We start from the raw sequence: 14615 nt of genomic DNA on the forward strand, positions 1-14615 counted from the left end.
AGGCAGGGAGGAGCAGGCACTGCTGAGTCCTGCTCTAGCAGCACTCTGAGCTCCGTGGGGAGCACAGGAATCTCCAGAGAGCTCCTCCTGCCCATCCCTGGGACCAAACCCCACCCAAAAACCAGCACCAGGAACATTTCAGAGCAGATCCCAGCAGCCCAGGACAGCCCCTGCAGCTCCCAGCCAGGAGTGATGCAGGACTTTCTGAACCTAATGGCCCCAGCATCATTTATTCAGCATTGTTTATCTCCAGGTGCCTTCATGAGGGGGAGATTCTCATAACCCAACACACAGAGCTGTTCTACAGGGCAGAGAGCTCGGGCAAAGCTCCTCTCCCCTTCTTGTCGGATCAAAATGGTTTCAACAACAACCAGTCCTTCAGAACGAGCCAGCACCACCTGTGAAAATTCTGTAACAAATTCACATTGCCCAGCTTCCCTCCCAGCAAAACCAGCCCCAGCAGTGCTCAGCCCCAAAGCCCAGAGTGGAACTGGCCCTGGGGAGAGGTGACAAAGCCCCCTGTCCCCTCAGACACCCCCTCTGCCCATCTGGCTCCTCTCAACACCCCAAGCCTGTCGTGTCCCTGAGCTTTGTCACTGGCTTGGTGGCCTCCTGAGTGCCTGAGCCTCTTCTTTTTCACTCAGGAATATTTCACAGGATCAGTAAGGTTGGAAAAGACCTCCAAGATCACCCAGCCCAAGCATTAACCCAGCACCACCAACCCACATCCGCAGGTGACCTGAACACCTCCAGGGCTGGTGACTCCACCACTGCCCTGGGCAGCCTCTTCCAAAGCCTTCCCCCAAGAAATGGTTCCTAATATTGAACCCAAACCTCCCCTGGCACAACTTGAGGCCATTTCCTACAGTTTCTTAAGTCAAGAAACAAACCGGAGCACCTCAAAGACCAGTTAAGAAACAGGAATCAGAGCTTCTACACCTCATCTTTTCTCCTGGTGGGCACGAGAAGAACCCTTTGCATTTCTGGAATGCCACAGGTCTCACAGAATTCCAGCAATGCTGATCAAGCCCAGCAGTTTCTCTGCAAAGCAAACAATACTGAAACCCATTCTGACATCCAGGGTCAGCTGAGCCACACAGACTCCAGCAGGGTCATAGGTAAAAATGGATTTATGGCCAGTTTGGCTTTTGGAGTTGCGCAGGGAAAGGGGCTTTGGGAAATTGTCAGTGATGAGACTGGAGATTCAGCTGTGAAAGCAAAGTCTGGGAGCTGCCACGGCTGATTTACAGACACACCACAAATCCCTCCTGGGCACATCTGGGACTGAAGATGTGATTTAAGTTTTCACCCCCCAAAGACATTCCCAAAGGGAGTCAGGTGTGGGGCTCCCTCTGGATTTGGGGTTCACTCACACACTCAACAGAATGACTGACAAAATGTATGAACAACTCCACAACCAGACAGAATTTCTGAAAAGGCCTAAAATAACACACAGATCCAGCTCTGATTTGGAAGGGCAGGGATCACTCCGTATAAAAACTGGCAGAAACCCCAGTTTTCCCTCAACTTTTATTTCTAATTGAAGGATCCTGCAATCAACAAGCAGATCTTGGTTTATTTATTCCAGACTCTCACTGGTTGACTTCTGCACATTTGCCACCAGACCATCCTTCCCCACTCCTGACATGCAGGGAGTCCCAGGGCAGGGATCCCACAGGAGCATTTCTTGTTCCACACTGGGTAGAGCTGAAACCAGGGGAACAACCCAAAAATTGCTGTAGCTTTCAGAACTCCTTTCTGTAGCCCCAGAAACCCAAGCAATCCTGCTCCCAGAGGAGCTGGCAGGCCCAGCAGCAGCGTGGGGAACCTCAGATTAATGAAATTACAAATCAAATCATGCTCTCTGCAAGGCCTTTCTGCTTCACTTGGCACCAGCCCTGGGGACGTTTCAGTCCCGTGCTGCCACAAGCTCCTTTAACACAGACCACTGGAGCTGAGAACACAGGGCTGGGACCTCCAAAGGGCTCCACCACCACCATGAAATCCTCTCCACGTTTAGCCACAACACCACAAGATTCCTACAGCTGAAGTGCAGCACTGAAAAAACCAACAGGAAAATGAACGGGCTGGGGGGCAAAAGGGAGAGGAGGGGAAGGGAGAGGAGGGAAAACACAAGCCCAGGGCAGCAGGAGGTGCCCCAGCCCTCACCTGCTGCTGCCAGCCCCACGTCCAGGGGGTTCCTCTTGAACTCACAGCGGCTCTGGGTCTCTGGCATAACGAGCTGGCGGCTCTGGTGCAGGTTGGAGATGATGGTGGAGAGGTCGCTGTCGCGGCTGCGGCAGAGCACAAAAACCCCACGTTAAGGAAATCCCATCCGCTCCCCCCCCACCCAGCACTGATTTTTTTTCTGCCCCGTGTGAGCACATCTGGGAGAGGCTTTTGTGTGCTCCAGCACTTCTGGATTGCAGGAGAGGTCCCCCCTTCCCTCCCTCCCTCCCTCCCACGGGTGCCTCCGTAACCTCTCCTCGATTTTGGGGAGTGCAAAGCCCTTCCCGAGCTTCCCTCTCATTTCCCATCAAGGACCCTGCAGCTGCCAGAGCTCCTGATTCCAGCCCTGCCAGATATAACTTGCGTGGGCCAGGACTCACATCTAGGATGGAAAAACTGAAAGCGGAGGAATTGGCAGATCTGCTCCAGAATGAATAGGAAACTTGAACTGAAATAACTGATAGTTTTCTATCAGCTGCCACCCTTCTATTCTTAAAAACCTCAGTTTTTCCATTCCATCAGTGCTGGGACAAAAGGCTGTTTGATTTGATTGAGTAATAGTTTTTCTCCTCAGAGAGAAACCCACCACGAGCCCGGACAGCAGCGTTACCCAGAGCTGAGGGGACAGATTTATTTACAAAACCATTTTCAACTCCCCCTCCAACAGATCCTGAAACAATGCTCTTCCTTCTGGGAAAACAGACTGTGTTAGAGCAATTCAGCATGATTTTGCCTGTTCTCCTTGCATCACACTGCTGCTAACTAGGCTGGTTTAGTCCTATTTTTCTGATTTTTTCCCTCCTATGGAGAGGAAGAACACAACAACTAGTTTACTGCAGCAGATACTGCAGCTCAGTGGCGAATGATTTTGCTGGCAAACCACTCTCCAGTTGCAAAATATTCCTGAGCAGATGATCTACAAAAGAGTGAGGGAGAAGAACGAGGTGGAACCCATGGCAGGAGCTGGTGGTGCTGGAACATCCCCCCTTTGTTTGTTTGCAGGAGATGCTGAGCTCCCCATCCTCCCAGCACCAGGGGCTCACCCCCAGCTAAACGGGGCAGCTTTTCTTCCTGCCCTCCCTCTGAAGGGAAGATGACAGCCAGGAGAGCCAGAGACACTTGGCAAAAATGACACAAATTAGGAATACTGCCCTCCCTGCCCAGCCACAGCTCCCTCCCGTGCCAGCACAGCTCCCACCCAGGGGTGTCCTCACCTGGGCCCGGCAGGGCAGCCCGGAGGGTGCATTATCTGCAGAATTACCCAGCACTGATCTGCCTTAAATATCCCCCCAATCCCCCCAGTGCTGCTCCCCTGGCCCCGAGCAGATCCCGGTGCTCCCAGCCCAGCCCCGGGGCTGCAGCAGGGGCTAATCCGTGTCTAGCTCGCTGCTAATCAGATCAGTCCAGGACAGAAAGTCTTTAGGTACTTTCAGCGGGCGTCTGGCTGCAGATTTCCACGGGAGGCTGCAGACACAGACAGCCCCGTGATTCCCCCCGGGATGCCCCATCCCTCAGGGGGATCAGCAGGAGAAGGGATGCTGGGATCCCAAATCCTCTGAGCACCCATGGCCTCTCCCCCCTAAAGCACTTCAGAGTGCTCCTTATGCAAGCACGAGGCTCATTACTTAAGCAAGCCCACAGGTGAGTGGGAAGCCCATTTCTCCTGTGCCAAGCAGTTTTGGGTCTTATCCTCTTTTAGCTGCCACCTTTAAGATGCATTATGCAAATATTTTGGTGTCTTAAGTCATTTATGGGATTAATGTGAAGTGATTATCAGTTCTTTTTAATCATGCCAATCAATAAGTGGCTGTCAGGGACAGAGGACAAATGCAGATAAACGCTGCCATCAGCACAAGGCCCGGAAAGGGCGGAGGAGAGGAGCCAGGAGAGCAGGGAGTGGGAAGAGAAAAATGGGATAATTACATCTTTGCATTTGCAGTGCCTCACATCCCAATCGAGCCCAGAGCAGCGCTGGTGTGTAAACACGTGCAGCTACTGGGAGGGATTGGTTGATCCACCAGGAAAATGCAACCCTCTCTCCCTGGAGCAGCTCCTCAAAACCCAGAGAGGGCAGAACACCGGGACAGATCCAGCGAAAACAGAACCCAGGAGAAGAAATCATCCCCACACCAGCAGTGGTGCTCTCCCTCCCCCAGAATCTCCTGCTTTCAGGAGATTTTCCATGGGTTTAAAATAAAAACCATTGTGGTGTGCAAAGGTGCATCAGCAAATCCACGCTCAGGGAGCCACAGGAACACTCCAGGCTCTGAACTCGCCTCAGTTTACCCATGGAGTCAGGCAGAATCCGGTCCCCACTCTCCATCCCAGCCCTTTCTGAGCCAGCACACTGGGATGCAGGAACTTCAGGAGGGGATGAGATGAGCGGGCAGCCCCCAGGCCCTCGGCCCCTTTGGCTCCCGACCTGTGAGCCACAGTGGGCACAGAGGTGCTGGCAGATGTCCCCGAGGGTCGCACGCCACCCCCAGAGCCGGGGGAGGTGGCAGCTCCCAGTGCCTGCCCAGGCAGCCCCAGACTGGGAGCAACGCCTTCTAAATGTGTTTCATTTCCAGCCATTAGCAGCGAGTGCATCTCTAACGAGGAGAGGGATGAGCAGACTAATGGCTGGAGACAATTAACCGAAATATAAATCAGTGTCAGGGCTCTGCGGAGCACAGGCAGCCAGGCGCCCGCAGGCCCTGGTGGCTCTGCTCGGAGACTGCAGGGACTGACTGCAGAGCGGGGAAGGAGACGGTTTGGTCAAAATGGAAATAATTCTCACTACTGGCTGCCTTTCTTTTGCTGCAGCTCCCTCTCCCCCGAGTGAGGAGGTGACGGAGCAGGAGCTCGCTCCCCGTGCCCCATCCTCCTCACGGGGTGAGGCTGAAGGAGCCTGGCAGGCACATCCCACCCTGCTGGCACAGCCAGGTTTGCTCTGCCCTGAGCTCCAAGGTCACTCCAGAGAGCTCCCAGGCAGCAGAAGTGCAGTCCCTGTGCAGAGGAGGAGTTGCACCCAGCTGCAGCTCCCAGAAGGCTGCTCCAGTGGAAATGTGGAGCTCGGGCTGTCGCTGTTCTGCTCCGGGGCTCGCTGGGCTGTCGGGGAGGCAGCTCTGGGCTCTGCTCCTGGGGATGCACAGGAATGGGCAGCAGACAGCAGAGCCCACCTGGCCCTGCAGCCACAGGAGCTCCAGAGAGAGCTGGGATAAAACCACAGGGAGTCCTAAACCAGCAGGCACAAAATTCCACAGATCCAGAAACTGTGAGAGAGCTGAGGGAGTGGGGAACGGGTCCAGCACCACACCAGAGTGGGTAATTTCTAATAATGAAATCAAAGGAAAGCTGGGAAAACACAGTCAAAAATCTCTGAAGGAATGCAAAGCAGGAGACTGGAAGAGAAGAGAGACTCAGAAAGTAAAATGGGAAGGAAATAAAATGGAAAAGCATTTCTTTTAAAATACATTTCACTGGCTCTCCATCCCCTTAACGATCACCCAGTAAGTGCTGGGATTATATTAAATTTTACTGATCAATACAGCAGCCATGAAACTGTCCCGACCCTCTGCCCCTCCCTCCAATAAAGAAAGGAAAAATCCAATATGCAAAGGGAGGAATGTCAGACCTGCAGGGGAGAAGACACGAGGGCAGTGACCTGGCCAGGGCAGGGGGGGCTGGTTCAAGGATGCTTCACCTGGCTCAGGTGCCAGGCTCAGATCTTTCCCTCTGCAGGGATTTCCCCCCCTGACCCCTGTGCTCCCACCCTGCCTGGCCAGGCTGAGGCACCGGGAGTGGCAGAGAAGCTGCAAGGAGGTGAGAAAATCCCCAGAAGCTGCAGAAGCACGAGGGGTTTTTCCCTTGCTGGTCTCAGCAGCACAAAAAGCCAAGTTTCTGCTGTCAGGAGCAGTGTCCCCGCCAGAGCCACCGGCTGCTGGAGGAAACGGCCTCGAGTTGCACCAGGGGAGGTTTAGGTGGGATATCAGGGAACATTCCCCACCCAAAACAAGGGAATAAAGCCCTGGGCAGGCTGCCCAGGGCAGCGCTGGAGTGCCCAGCCCTGCAGGGCTCAGGAGCCCTGGGGAGGTGGCCCTGGGGACACGGGGCACTGCTGGCCCTGGCAGGGTTAGGGCTGGATCTGGTGACCCTGGAGGGCTTTTCCAGCCTGAGGGAGCCAGGATTTAGCAGAAGAGTGTGTGCCTCAGGGCTGCCCAAAGCCAGGGTCGGAGGGATGTAAATCAGGCAGGGACGGGGGGAGGGAATAATGAGCTTTTTATGGAAGCCATTAAAGGAGAACCCACGTTGGTCCATAAATGCTGCTGCATCATTACAGCCCCGAGAAACAACCTGATGTGACAGCACAACTGTGGGCTGGCAGGGCTGGTCCAGCATGGGCACTCAGGGGTGCTCAGATTTTCTAGCTAGCATTTAAAAAAAAAAAAAAAAACTAATAACTGATTTCTAAAGAAACATCAGCTCTCCAGTCCAGCCCCTGGGAAAAAAAATAAACAAAAAACAAACCTCTATTTGGTGAATCTGGGGGTTGTACAAAGACCTGGAAGAGCTGCAAGAGCAATTCCTGCTGCAGCCCCCACATAAAACACCACCAATATCACTGCTTTTCCCTCAGCCTGCAGTGTCCAGCCTCCGTGGGCCATTTAATCACAGACTCATTGATTTCCAAGCCCCAGAAGGGACTGCTCTATCTCCCTGCTCTGACCTCCTGCACAGAACCTGTCAGAAAATCAGCCCCTGGTGCTCCCAGTTAATGGTGGCAGCTCAGAGTGGAAAATATGTGTGAGCTGTGTCTCTGCTGTGTAGGAACAGAGACTCCCCATCCCGGCCCTGACCACGCCAAATCCAGTGCTCTGGGAATAAAATCGCGTTTATTCCCAAGAACTGATGAATCCCCTCGGCATCTTCCTTACTAAAACACAACACTTCCTAAACAAATTTAAAAAAAAACCCCATTTCACAAGCTCTGAGTCCCCCCCTGCACACAGGGCACCACATGAGTGAGGGATTAGCCACCCTGCAGCCCCGCAGAGGCAGGAGTCACCCCGGGACAGGGAATTCTGAGGAATAACTTTCCCTCAGCCCGCCTGGCTGTGCCCTGGCGTGGCCTCTGCGGCAAGGTCAGCGTCCCTGCCCCCAGCAGTAAAGCCAGGGTCACTGAGTCAGCAGGAGAGGCAGGGATGTGGATCAGGGAAAGCCTCAGCTCAGCCCCTCCCGGCGCTGGTCACCTTGGCCAGAGCTCCAAAGCCCATCCCCGCCGGGCAGCCAGGGCTGGGCACGGCGGGATTGGGGTCAAGGGCACAGGGCAGGGCTGGGGCAGCAGGAGGAGGCAGCCAGGAGGAGCAGCCAGGGCTGGGCACGGCGCGATTGGGGTCAAGGGCACAGGGCAGGGCTGGGGGCAGCAGGAGGAGCAGCCAGGGCTGGGCACGGAGCGATTGGGGTCAAGGGCACAGGGCAGGGCTGGGGGCAGCAGGAGGAGCAGCCAGGGCTGGGCACGGCGCGATTGGGGTCAAGGGCACAGGGCAGGGCTGGGGGCAGCAGGAGGAGCAGCCAGGGCTGGGCACGGAGCGATTGGGGTCAAGGGCACAGGGCAGGGCTGGGGGCAGCAGGAGGAGCAGCCAGGGCTGGGCACGGAGCGATTGGGGTCAAGGGCACAGGGCAGGGCTGGGGGCAGCAGGAGGAGCAGCCAGGGCTGGGCACGGCGCGATTGGGGTCAAGGGCACAGGGCAGGGCTGGGGCAGCAGGAGGAGCAGCCAGGAGGAGGCAGCCAGGGCTGGGCACGGCGCGATTGGGGTCAAGGGCACAGGGCAGGGCTGGGGCAGCAGGAGGAGCAGCCAGGGCTGGGCACGGAGCGATTGGGGTCAAGGGCACAGGGCAGGGCTGGGGCAGCAGGAGGAGGCAGCCAGGGCTGGGCACGGAGCGATTGGGGTCAAGGGCACAGGGCAGGGCTGGGGCAGCAGGAGGAGCAGCCAGGGCTGGGCACGGCGCGATTGGGGTCAAGGGCACAGGGCAGGGCTGGGGGCAGCAGGAGGAGCAGCCAGGAGGAGGCAGCCAGGGCTGGGCATGGTGCGATTGGGGTCAAGGGCACAGGGCAGGGCTGGGGCAGCAGGAGGAGCAGCCAGGGCTGGGCACGGAGCGATTGGGGTCAAGGGCACAGGGCAGGGCTGGGGGCAGCAGGAGGAGCAGCCAGGGCTGGGCACGGCAGGACTGGGGTCAAGGGCACAGGGCAGGGCTGGGGGCAGCAGGAGGAGCAGCCAGGAGGAGCAGCCAGGGCTGGGCACGGCAGGATTGGGGTCAAGGGCACAGGGCAGGGCTGGGGGCAGCAGGAGGAGCAGCCAGGAGGAGGCAGCCAGGGCTGGGCACGGCGCGATTGGGGTCAAGGGCACAGGGCAGGGCTGGGGCAGCAGGAGGAGCAGCCAGGGCTGGGCATGGTGCGATTGGGGTCAAGGGCACAGGGCAGGGCTGGGGCAGCAGGAGGAGCACACCAAGAGATGTTTTGCTCAGCACAGGAGCAGCCTGAGCTCTCCTGCCAGCGCTGCCACCTCCCCGGCACAGCCAGGCCGGGAAATTCCCCCTGCCACGGGAGCAAGGTGCTCCCCATGGGAATTCTGAGCTCTGGGACAGAACCCAGCAGGCAAAGCTCAGCGAAAGCCACCACTTGGCCGCCTCTTATCATTATTTTTATTTGTAAAACTGTATTTCTAGATATTCACTATATAACATAATTTATATTTACATTTTTATATTACATTGTATGTAATTATGTATTCTATTGTGTTGTTATATATTATTATACTGTATTATATACTGTATATTGTTGTATTATGTATTTGATTATATTATCTATATGTATTATACTATGCATATGTATTATACTATGCATATCTATGTTTTATGATATTATGTTGTACATTGTACAAATATATTGTATAAATAAATAGAAATAAATTTATTGTATATTGTATAAAATGTATTGTATAAAATGTATTGTAACATAAAATGTATACTGTATGTTATACTGTTAATTATTTATTTGTATATTCTGTTATTAAATATTTGGATTATATGCTATTATTAGATATGATTTAGTTGTATATTATAATATTAAATATTTGTATTATATGCTATTATTAGATATGATTTAGTTGTATATTCTGTTATTAAATAGTTGTATTATATGCTATTATTAGATATGATTTAGTTGTATATTATAATAATAAATATTTGTATTATATGTTGATGTTATATATGATTTAGTTGTATATTGTAATATTAAATATTTGTATTATCTGTTGTTATTATTAGATATTATTTAGTTGTATATTATAATATTAAATATTTGTATTATATGCTATTATTATATATGATTTAGTTGTATATTATAATATTAAATATTTGTATTATATGTTGCTATTATTAGATATTATTTAGTTGTATATTATTAAATATTTGTATTATATGTTGCTATTATTATATATTATATTGGATTTATATTATATTTTTATTCCCTGGCCTTTTTGGTAACTTTTCAAACGTCACCACTGGTAAAAAGCCCTCTGGGTCACTCTCTGTCCTTCTCAGACATGAACTGGACAGACAACAATTCACCAGCATCCCACCTCTGGCTCCCAGGGATCTCCAGCTCCTGAGATGTCACCCACCAGGCACAGCAACAAGGCAGGGAAAGGGGGAAATGAGGGAAAGGAAAAGAGGAGGGAGGGATAAATGAGTTTTCCCAGCTGGAGGGAGCACAGAGGCCTGAAAATCCCAACCCTACCCAAGGGCAGCACAGCCCTAAATCTCCCTGCAGACTGAGCCTGAAAAAACAAATTAATCATCCTGCAACGTCCCGAGCAAAATGCCCATAAAATTTCATTAATGCTCATGACAGTTCATAAAAATGATCAGTAGGGCTGGCAACTCCAAAATAAGGTGGAAATAAGTATGAAGATGTTTTTACTGTAAGCCTGCTTTGTCATTCAGCTCTCTGCAAGCTCATAAATTAAAAAACAAAAAAAAAAAAAGATGGAATTACACCACCCTGAGAGATGGGGAGGAGAGAGATCCCTCAAGTGTGGGACCTGTCAGGGACACACCAAGAGATGTTCTGCTCAGCCAGTGACAGGGATGTGTGGCTGGCACAGCTGATGGGGCTGAGGGCTCTCTGAACACCCCGAATTCCCTCGTTTTCTCCACTCGCCACGTGCAGCTGATGAAATATTAAAAATTCCTCGGCTGAGCAGCTTTAATGGGTGCTGGGGCAGGAGGGGAGGGAGGATCCACAGGAGTGGACACTCCAAACCATCCCAGTCCCACAGAGGGTTTGTTCCTTGTGGATTTGGTTCTTCCTTTGAGGATTATGTGAGCTGGAAGGTATCAGGAATTCTTCCCAAGGCTCAGCAATACACACAGGCCTTCAGATGCTCAGTTGATCCCAAATCCTTTAGGATACCCTACAAAAAGGTCTGTTACCCCCTCCCATGACAGGTGCACCAGAGGTGACAGCACACTGAGGATAAACATGGCCAGAATTACTCTCAATACACTTTCCCCTTTTCTTGCAGGAATCTAAACACTCTTCTCACCTTTATTTGAAATGCAATTTTAGCTTTAAATGCAAGTTAAAGCTGGTAGAGCAGCTCCCATTCCCCTTTAGCATTTGAATCTCTGCTAGTCCATAAATGGTCTCCTTTCCCTACCCCATCCCTGTAGCCAGATAAATCTTCCTGGGAATGAGTGCAAGAGCAGAAAGTGCTGCTAATGAAATGATGATGACATCATTAATTCAGATTAAGTCATTCTTTTCATCACTCCAAATTTTCTCCTTGTTTGGCCTTATCCCCCCAGGAAAGGGAAAAGCCACTCAGGTACCTCTGCTGTGCCTGATTCCTGAAGGCCCAGGATGAGGACAAGCATTTCCCTGAGCAGCCCATTGTCCAAACCCAGGGCAGGAATGACCTGGATGGGCTGAATTCAGTCTGATATTAAATAAATGTCCTTTTCCTGCCAGTGCCAGCCACGGTTGACACATCTGTGGTGCCTCACTGGGGACTTCTAAAGTCTTCCATGGAGTCAAGAACCAAAGTATCCCCCAGAGTCCCCAGGAGTTGTGGGAACAGCTCTGCAGGTCCCACACAGCTGGGATCTCCCCAGTCTCCTCTTCCCTGACTTCATCTGATGGGCAAAACTCAGCTTGTTCAGCTCAGCACCAGCCTTCCCAGCTGGGGAGCAATCGGGGCGGCCAGAGGGGACAGGCAGGTCCCTGTTTGGGGACACTGCTCCCCCTGGCCCTGCCTGGCCTCCCTGCTGGAGCTCCAGGGCTCTCAGCTGGCAGAGCCCAGCCCTGCAGCAGCACCTGCTCAGGGCTCACCTTCAGCCTCCAGCTGCTGGAAACTCCCTCTGACCTTTCAGCCCCCCTTTCAGGTCTAAGAGATTAGAAAGGAAAAGCTTACTAGGGTTAAAAAAAAAAAAAAAAAAGATAAAACCAGGCAGCCCCAGAGGCCCCCTCTGACAGTGCTGGGAGGGCAGGGCAGAGCAGCAGTGCTGTGGCACTGATATCGTCACCTGTGTCACTCAGCAGAGCTCTGCTGAGTCAGGAGCAGCCTCGACACCTCCACCAACAGCTGCTTTCCAATCCTCCCCTGCTCTCCTTTCCCCTCTCTGCTCTCCTTTCCAAAGGAAGGAGCTAAATCACTGCATTTCCCATTTTCTTTGCTTCTCCCATCTCGTTTCCCAGGTATTTTTCACCTTCTCCTTCCCCTCAGCCTTATTTATGTCCCTCTTCCTCTCGCCTGCCCTGTTCCATTCCCCTTTAGCAGCTGCCCCACAAACACCAACCTGCACACCCAGCAGGGCAGGTCACTGAGAGCCAAAGAGCTGAACCCTTCTGCCAGCCCATGCTGGAACTGAGATCTGGCTTGCAGGGCTGTGTGCTGGCAATTTGGGCCACTCAGATACAGAAAAGCCCTTCTCTCCTGCCATTTAAGCACAAAATCCTTCCTCTGCCACACAGCATAACCAGGCTTTTTTTTTCCCCTTCTAAATGGGCTGGATGGGCAGCTTTTGACAGCTGGACTCCTCAGGAAAAGCAAAACTTCTGTTCCCAAGGGGAATTACTGAGGTTTCTTCCAGGACAGAGCTAAACTGAAGGGAACAGTCAAGTTGAGGAAGACCAGCAAATGTATCTGACATAAAAATCACACCATTATTTTATTCCACGCACTGCAAGCTCGGAATTATTTTTTTAAGACTGGGATTCTAATTTCCAAAGGTGTTGGCACCCTCAGCTGCCATTGTGCAGAATCATTGCTCACAGGGCCATTAATTAAGGCACTGTCAGCACTTCCATCCCAAACCTCTGCCTTTTAGGAGTTTATAACAGCCATAAAACTCTGCTCTGGGCTGAAATTTAGCATGAAAGGCTCTGCCTGGAAGGAATCCATCCTTTTGTATTTGAGAGTCCCAAAAGCTTGGAGCAGCTAACCAGGGGTTTTATTCTCAGGCTGCCTTTCCAAAACCTGTTTTTATGGGTGCTGAGCTGCTGCACTGGCTCATTGTGCTCACTGTGGGGTGGGGTTTGTGCTCTTAGCACTGGAAAATTTAGGAACGATGGGGGTTTGTGGTTCAGAGCCACAGTCTTTGCTGAGTTAAATACCAGAGAATTCCTCTGCCCTCACTGCTCCCTGTTGGAGGTCGAGTCCACGTGGATTTCCCACCTTCATTCCCATGGCCAAGGTTTAATTCCCTCTCCAGTGGTCAGTTAAAGACAGGGACACTGTCCTCTGCTCCACCTGTGGTACTATTTTCCCTTTTTTCCACCTCTAACTGAACAGGTTCACACAAAACATCAAAAAACCCTTTTAGGAAAACTCCAATTTCTCCCTGGGCTGCTCTTTGCCAGCGGATCCCACGGAGCAGATCCTGATTTTCCCAGAACCCCAGACCCTCACCCTGCCCTCAGCTGCCTCCTCCTGGTCTGTTTTCTCCTCCCTGAGAGGTTTCCCAGCTGCTCAGATTTATTGTTCTCGTTCTAAAAACTGAGCAGTTTTCTACAACTCTGGGTTTTCCTGACCTGGAAATCCAGAATAAAAGAGACCTTTCAAAATCCCAGGTTTTAGTGGAAATTTCTGGACTTTTAAAGGATTAGAAGAGTTTGTGACTGCTGGCAGCACATGAAGATAATGCACCACACCCAGGATATCAGGGGCCACAGAGGAACATTCATGTTTGCAACTAGAGATCTTCAATTTATGAATTTCCACCTTCTTGGGACCATAGTAAACACAGCAAAATTGGGCTTTCTTCAGAAGTCTCATCAATTCTCTCTTCCAATGTAAAAGGGATTAGTTATCCCCACAACTTCCCCCAAAATAAAAACAAGAGAAGAGGGTGTGTGGGAAGGGGAGGATGAGGAACAAAGGGAGGAAGAAAAAATAAAACCCAGAACTGACAGAAATGCTCATTCACATCCATCAGCACCCAGCAACAAATCAGGAACTCTCAGCCTACCATACAGAGAGGTGCCCAAAAATGGTACCTGCAAGAGGTCTCTCGGAAGGAGATGTTCAGATCCCAGTGGGTGTGAATCCTGTAACAAACAAACAAAAAAGGGAGGTCAGAGGCACGGGCTGAGCGCTCATCTCCTGCCCCTGAAACCCTGCTCCGCCCTGGGGACCCCACAGCCCCTCAGCCCCAGCTCCTGCCTCATCCAGCCCCAATTCCTGCATTTCCCAGCCCCAATTCCTGCATTTCCCAGCCCCAATTCCTGCCTTTCCCAGCCCCAATTCCTGCATTTCCCAGCCCCAATTCCTGCCTTTCCCAGCCCCAATTCCTGCCTTTCCCAGCCCCAATTCCTGCATTTCCCAGCCCCAATTCCTGCCTTTCCCAGCCCCAATTCCTGCCTCCTCCAGCCCCAATTCCTGCATTTCCCAGCCCCAGCTCCTGCCTCGTCCAACCCCAATTCCTGCCTCGTCCAACCCCAATTCCTGCCTCCTCCAGCCCCACTTTGGAGCTCTGTGTCCACAGCAGGACCCAGGAGCTGCTCAGCACTGGGAAATCCTCTCCTGCTTCATCCTGACCTTGTACTGCTGCATCCTGACCTTCTCCTCCCTCCTGACCTTCTGCTCCCTCCTGACCCTCCCTGCTCCCTCCTGAGCCCCTCCTTGCTGCATCCAGACCCTGTCCCTGCCTCAGCCCCTGTCCCTGAGAGCTGCAGGTGCTGTCTCAGCCCCCAGGCCCGTTCAGAGCAGGCAGAAGGAGCTCAGTGCTGATGCTCTGTGCAGAAGCCCCAGAGGAGTCTGTGCCCTGCTCCCTCCCCAGCTGGAAATGAGTTATCAGCCATTTCCCACCTCAGGAAGGAGCCTGGTGTGCTCTGTCACTCTGCC

At 52.3% G+C, this 14615-nt stretch overlaps 1 protein-coding gene across 1 annotated transcript in view; it reads right to left on the reverse strand.

Annotated features, from left to right (window-relative positions):
* The window catches only part of SAMD11 (sterile alpha motif domain containing 11), an 80171-nt gene that overhangs the window by 38663 nt on the left and 26893 nt on the right, over positions 1-14615 (reverse strand). Inside the window, exons 4-5 of the mRNA XM_068212789.1 lie at positions 13769-13819; positions 2170-2294 (exon numbers count right to left, since the gene is read on the reverse strand). Coding sequence (XP_068068890.1) covers positions 2170-2294; positions 13769-13819 — 176 coding nt within the window. The remainder of the gene's footprint in view (positions 1-2169; positions 2295-13768; positions 13820-14615) is intronic.

Source organism: Anomalospiza imberbis, chromosome 23, assembly GCF_031753505.1.
Source record: "Anomalospiza imberbis isolate Cuckoo-Finch-1a 21T00152 chromosome 23, ASM3175350v1, whole genome shotgun sequence".
NCBI lineage: Eukaryota > Metazoa > Chordata > Aves > Passeriformes > Viduidae > Anomalospiza > Anomalospiza imberbis.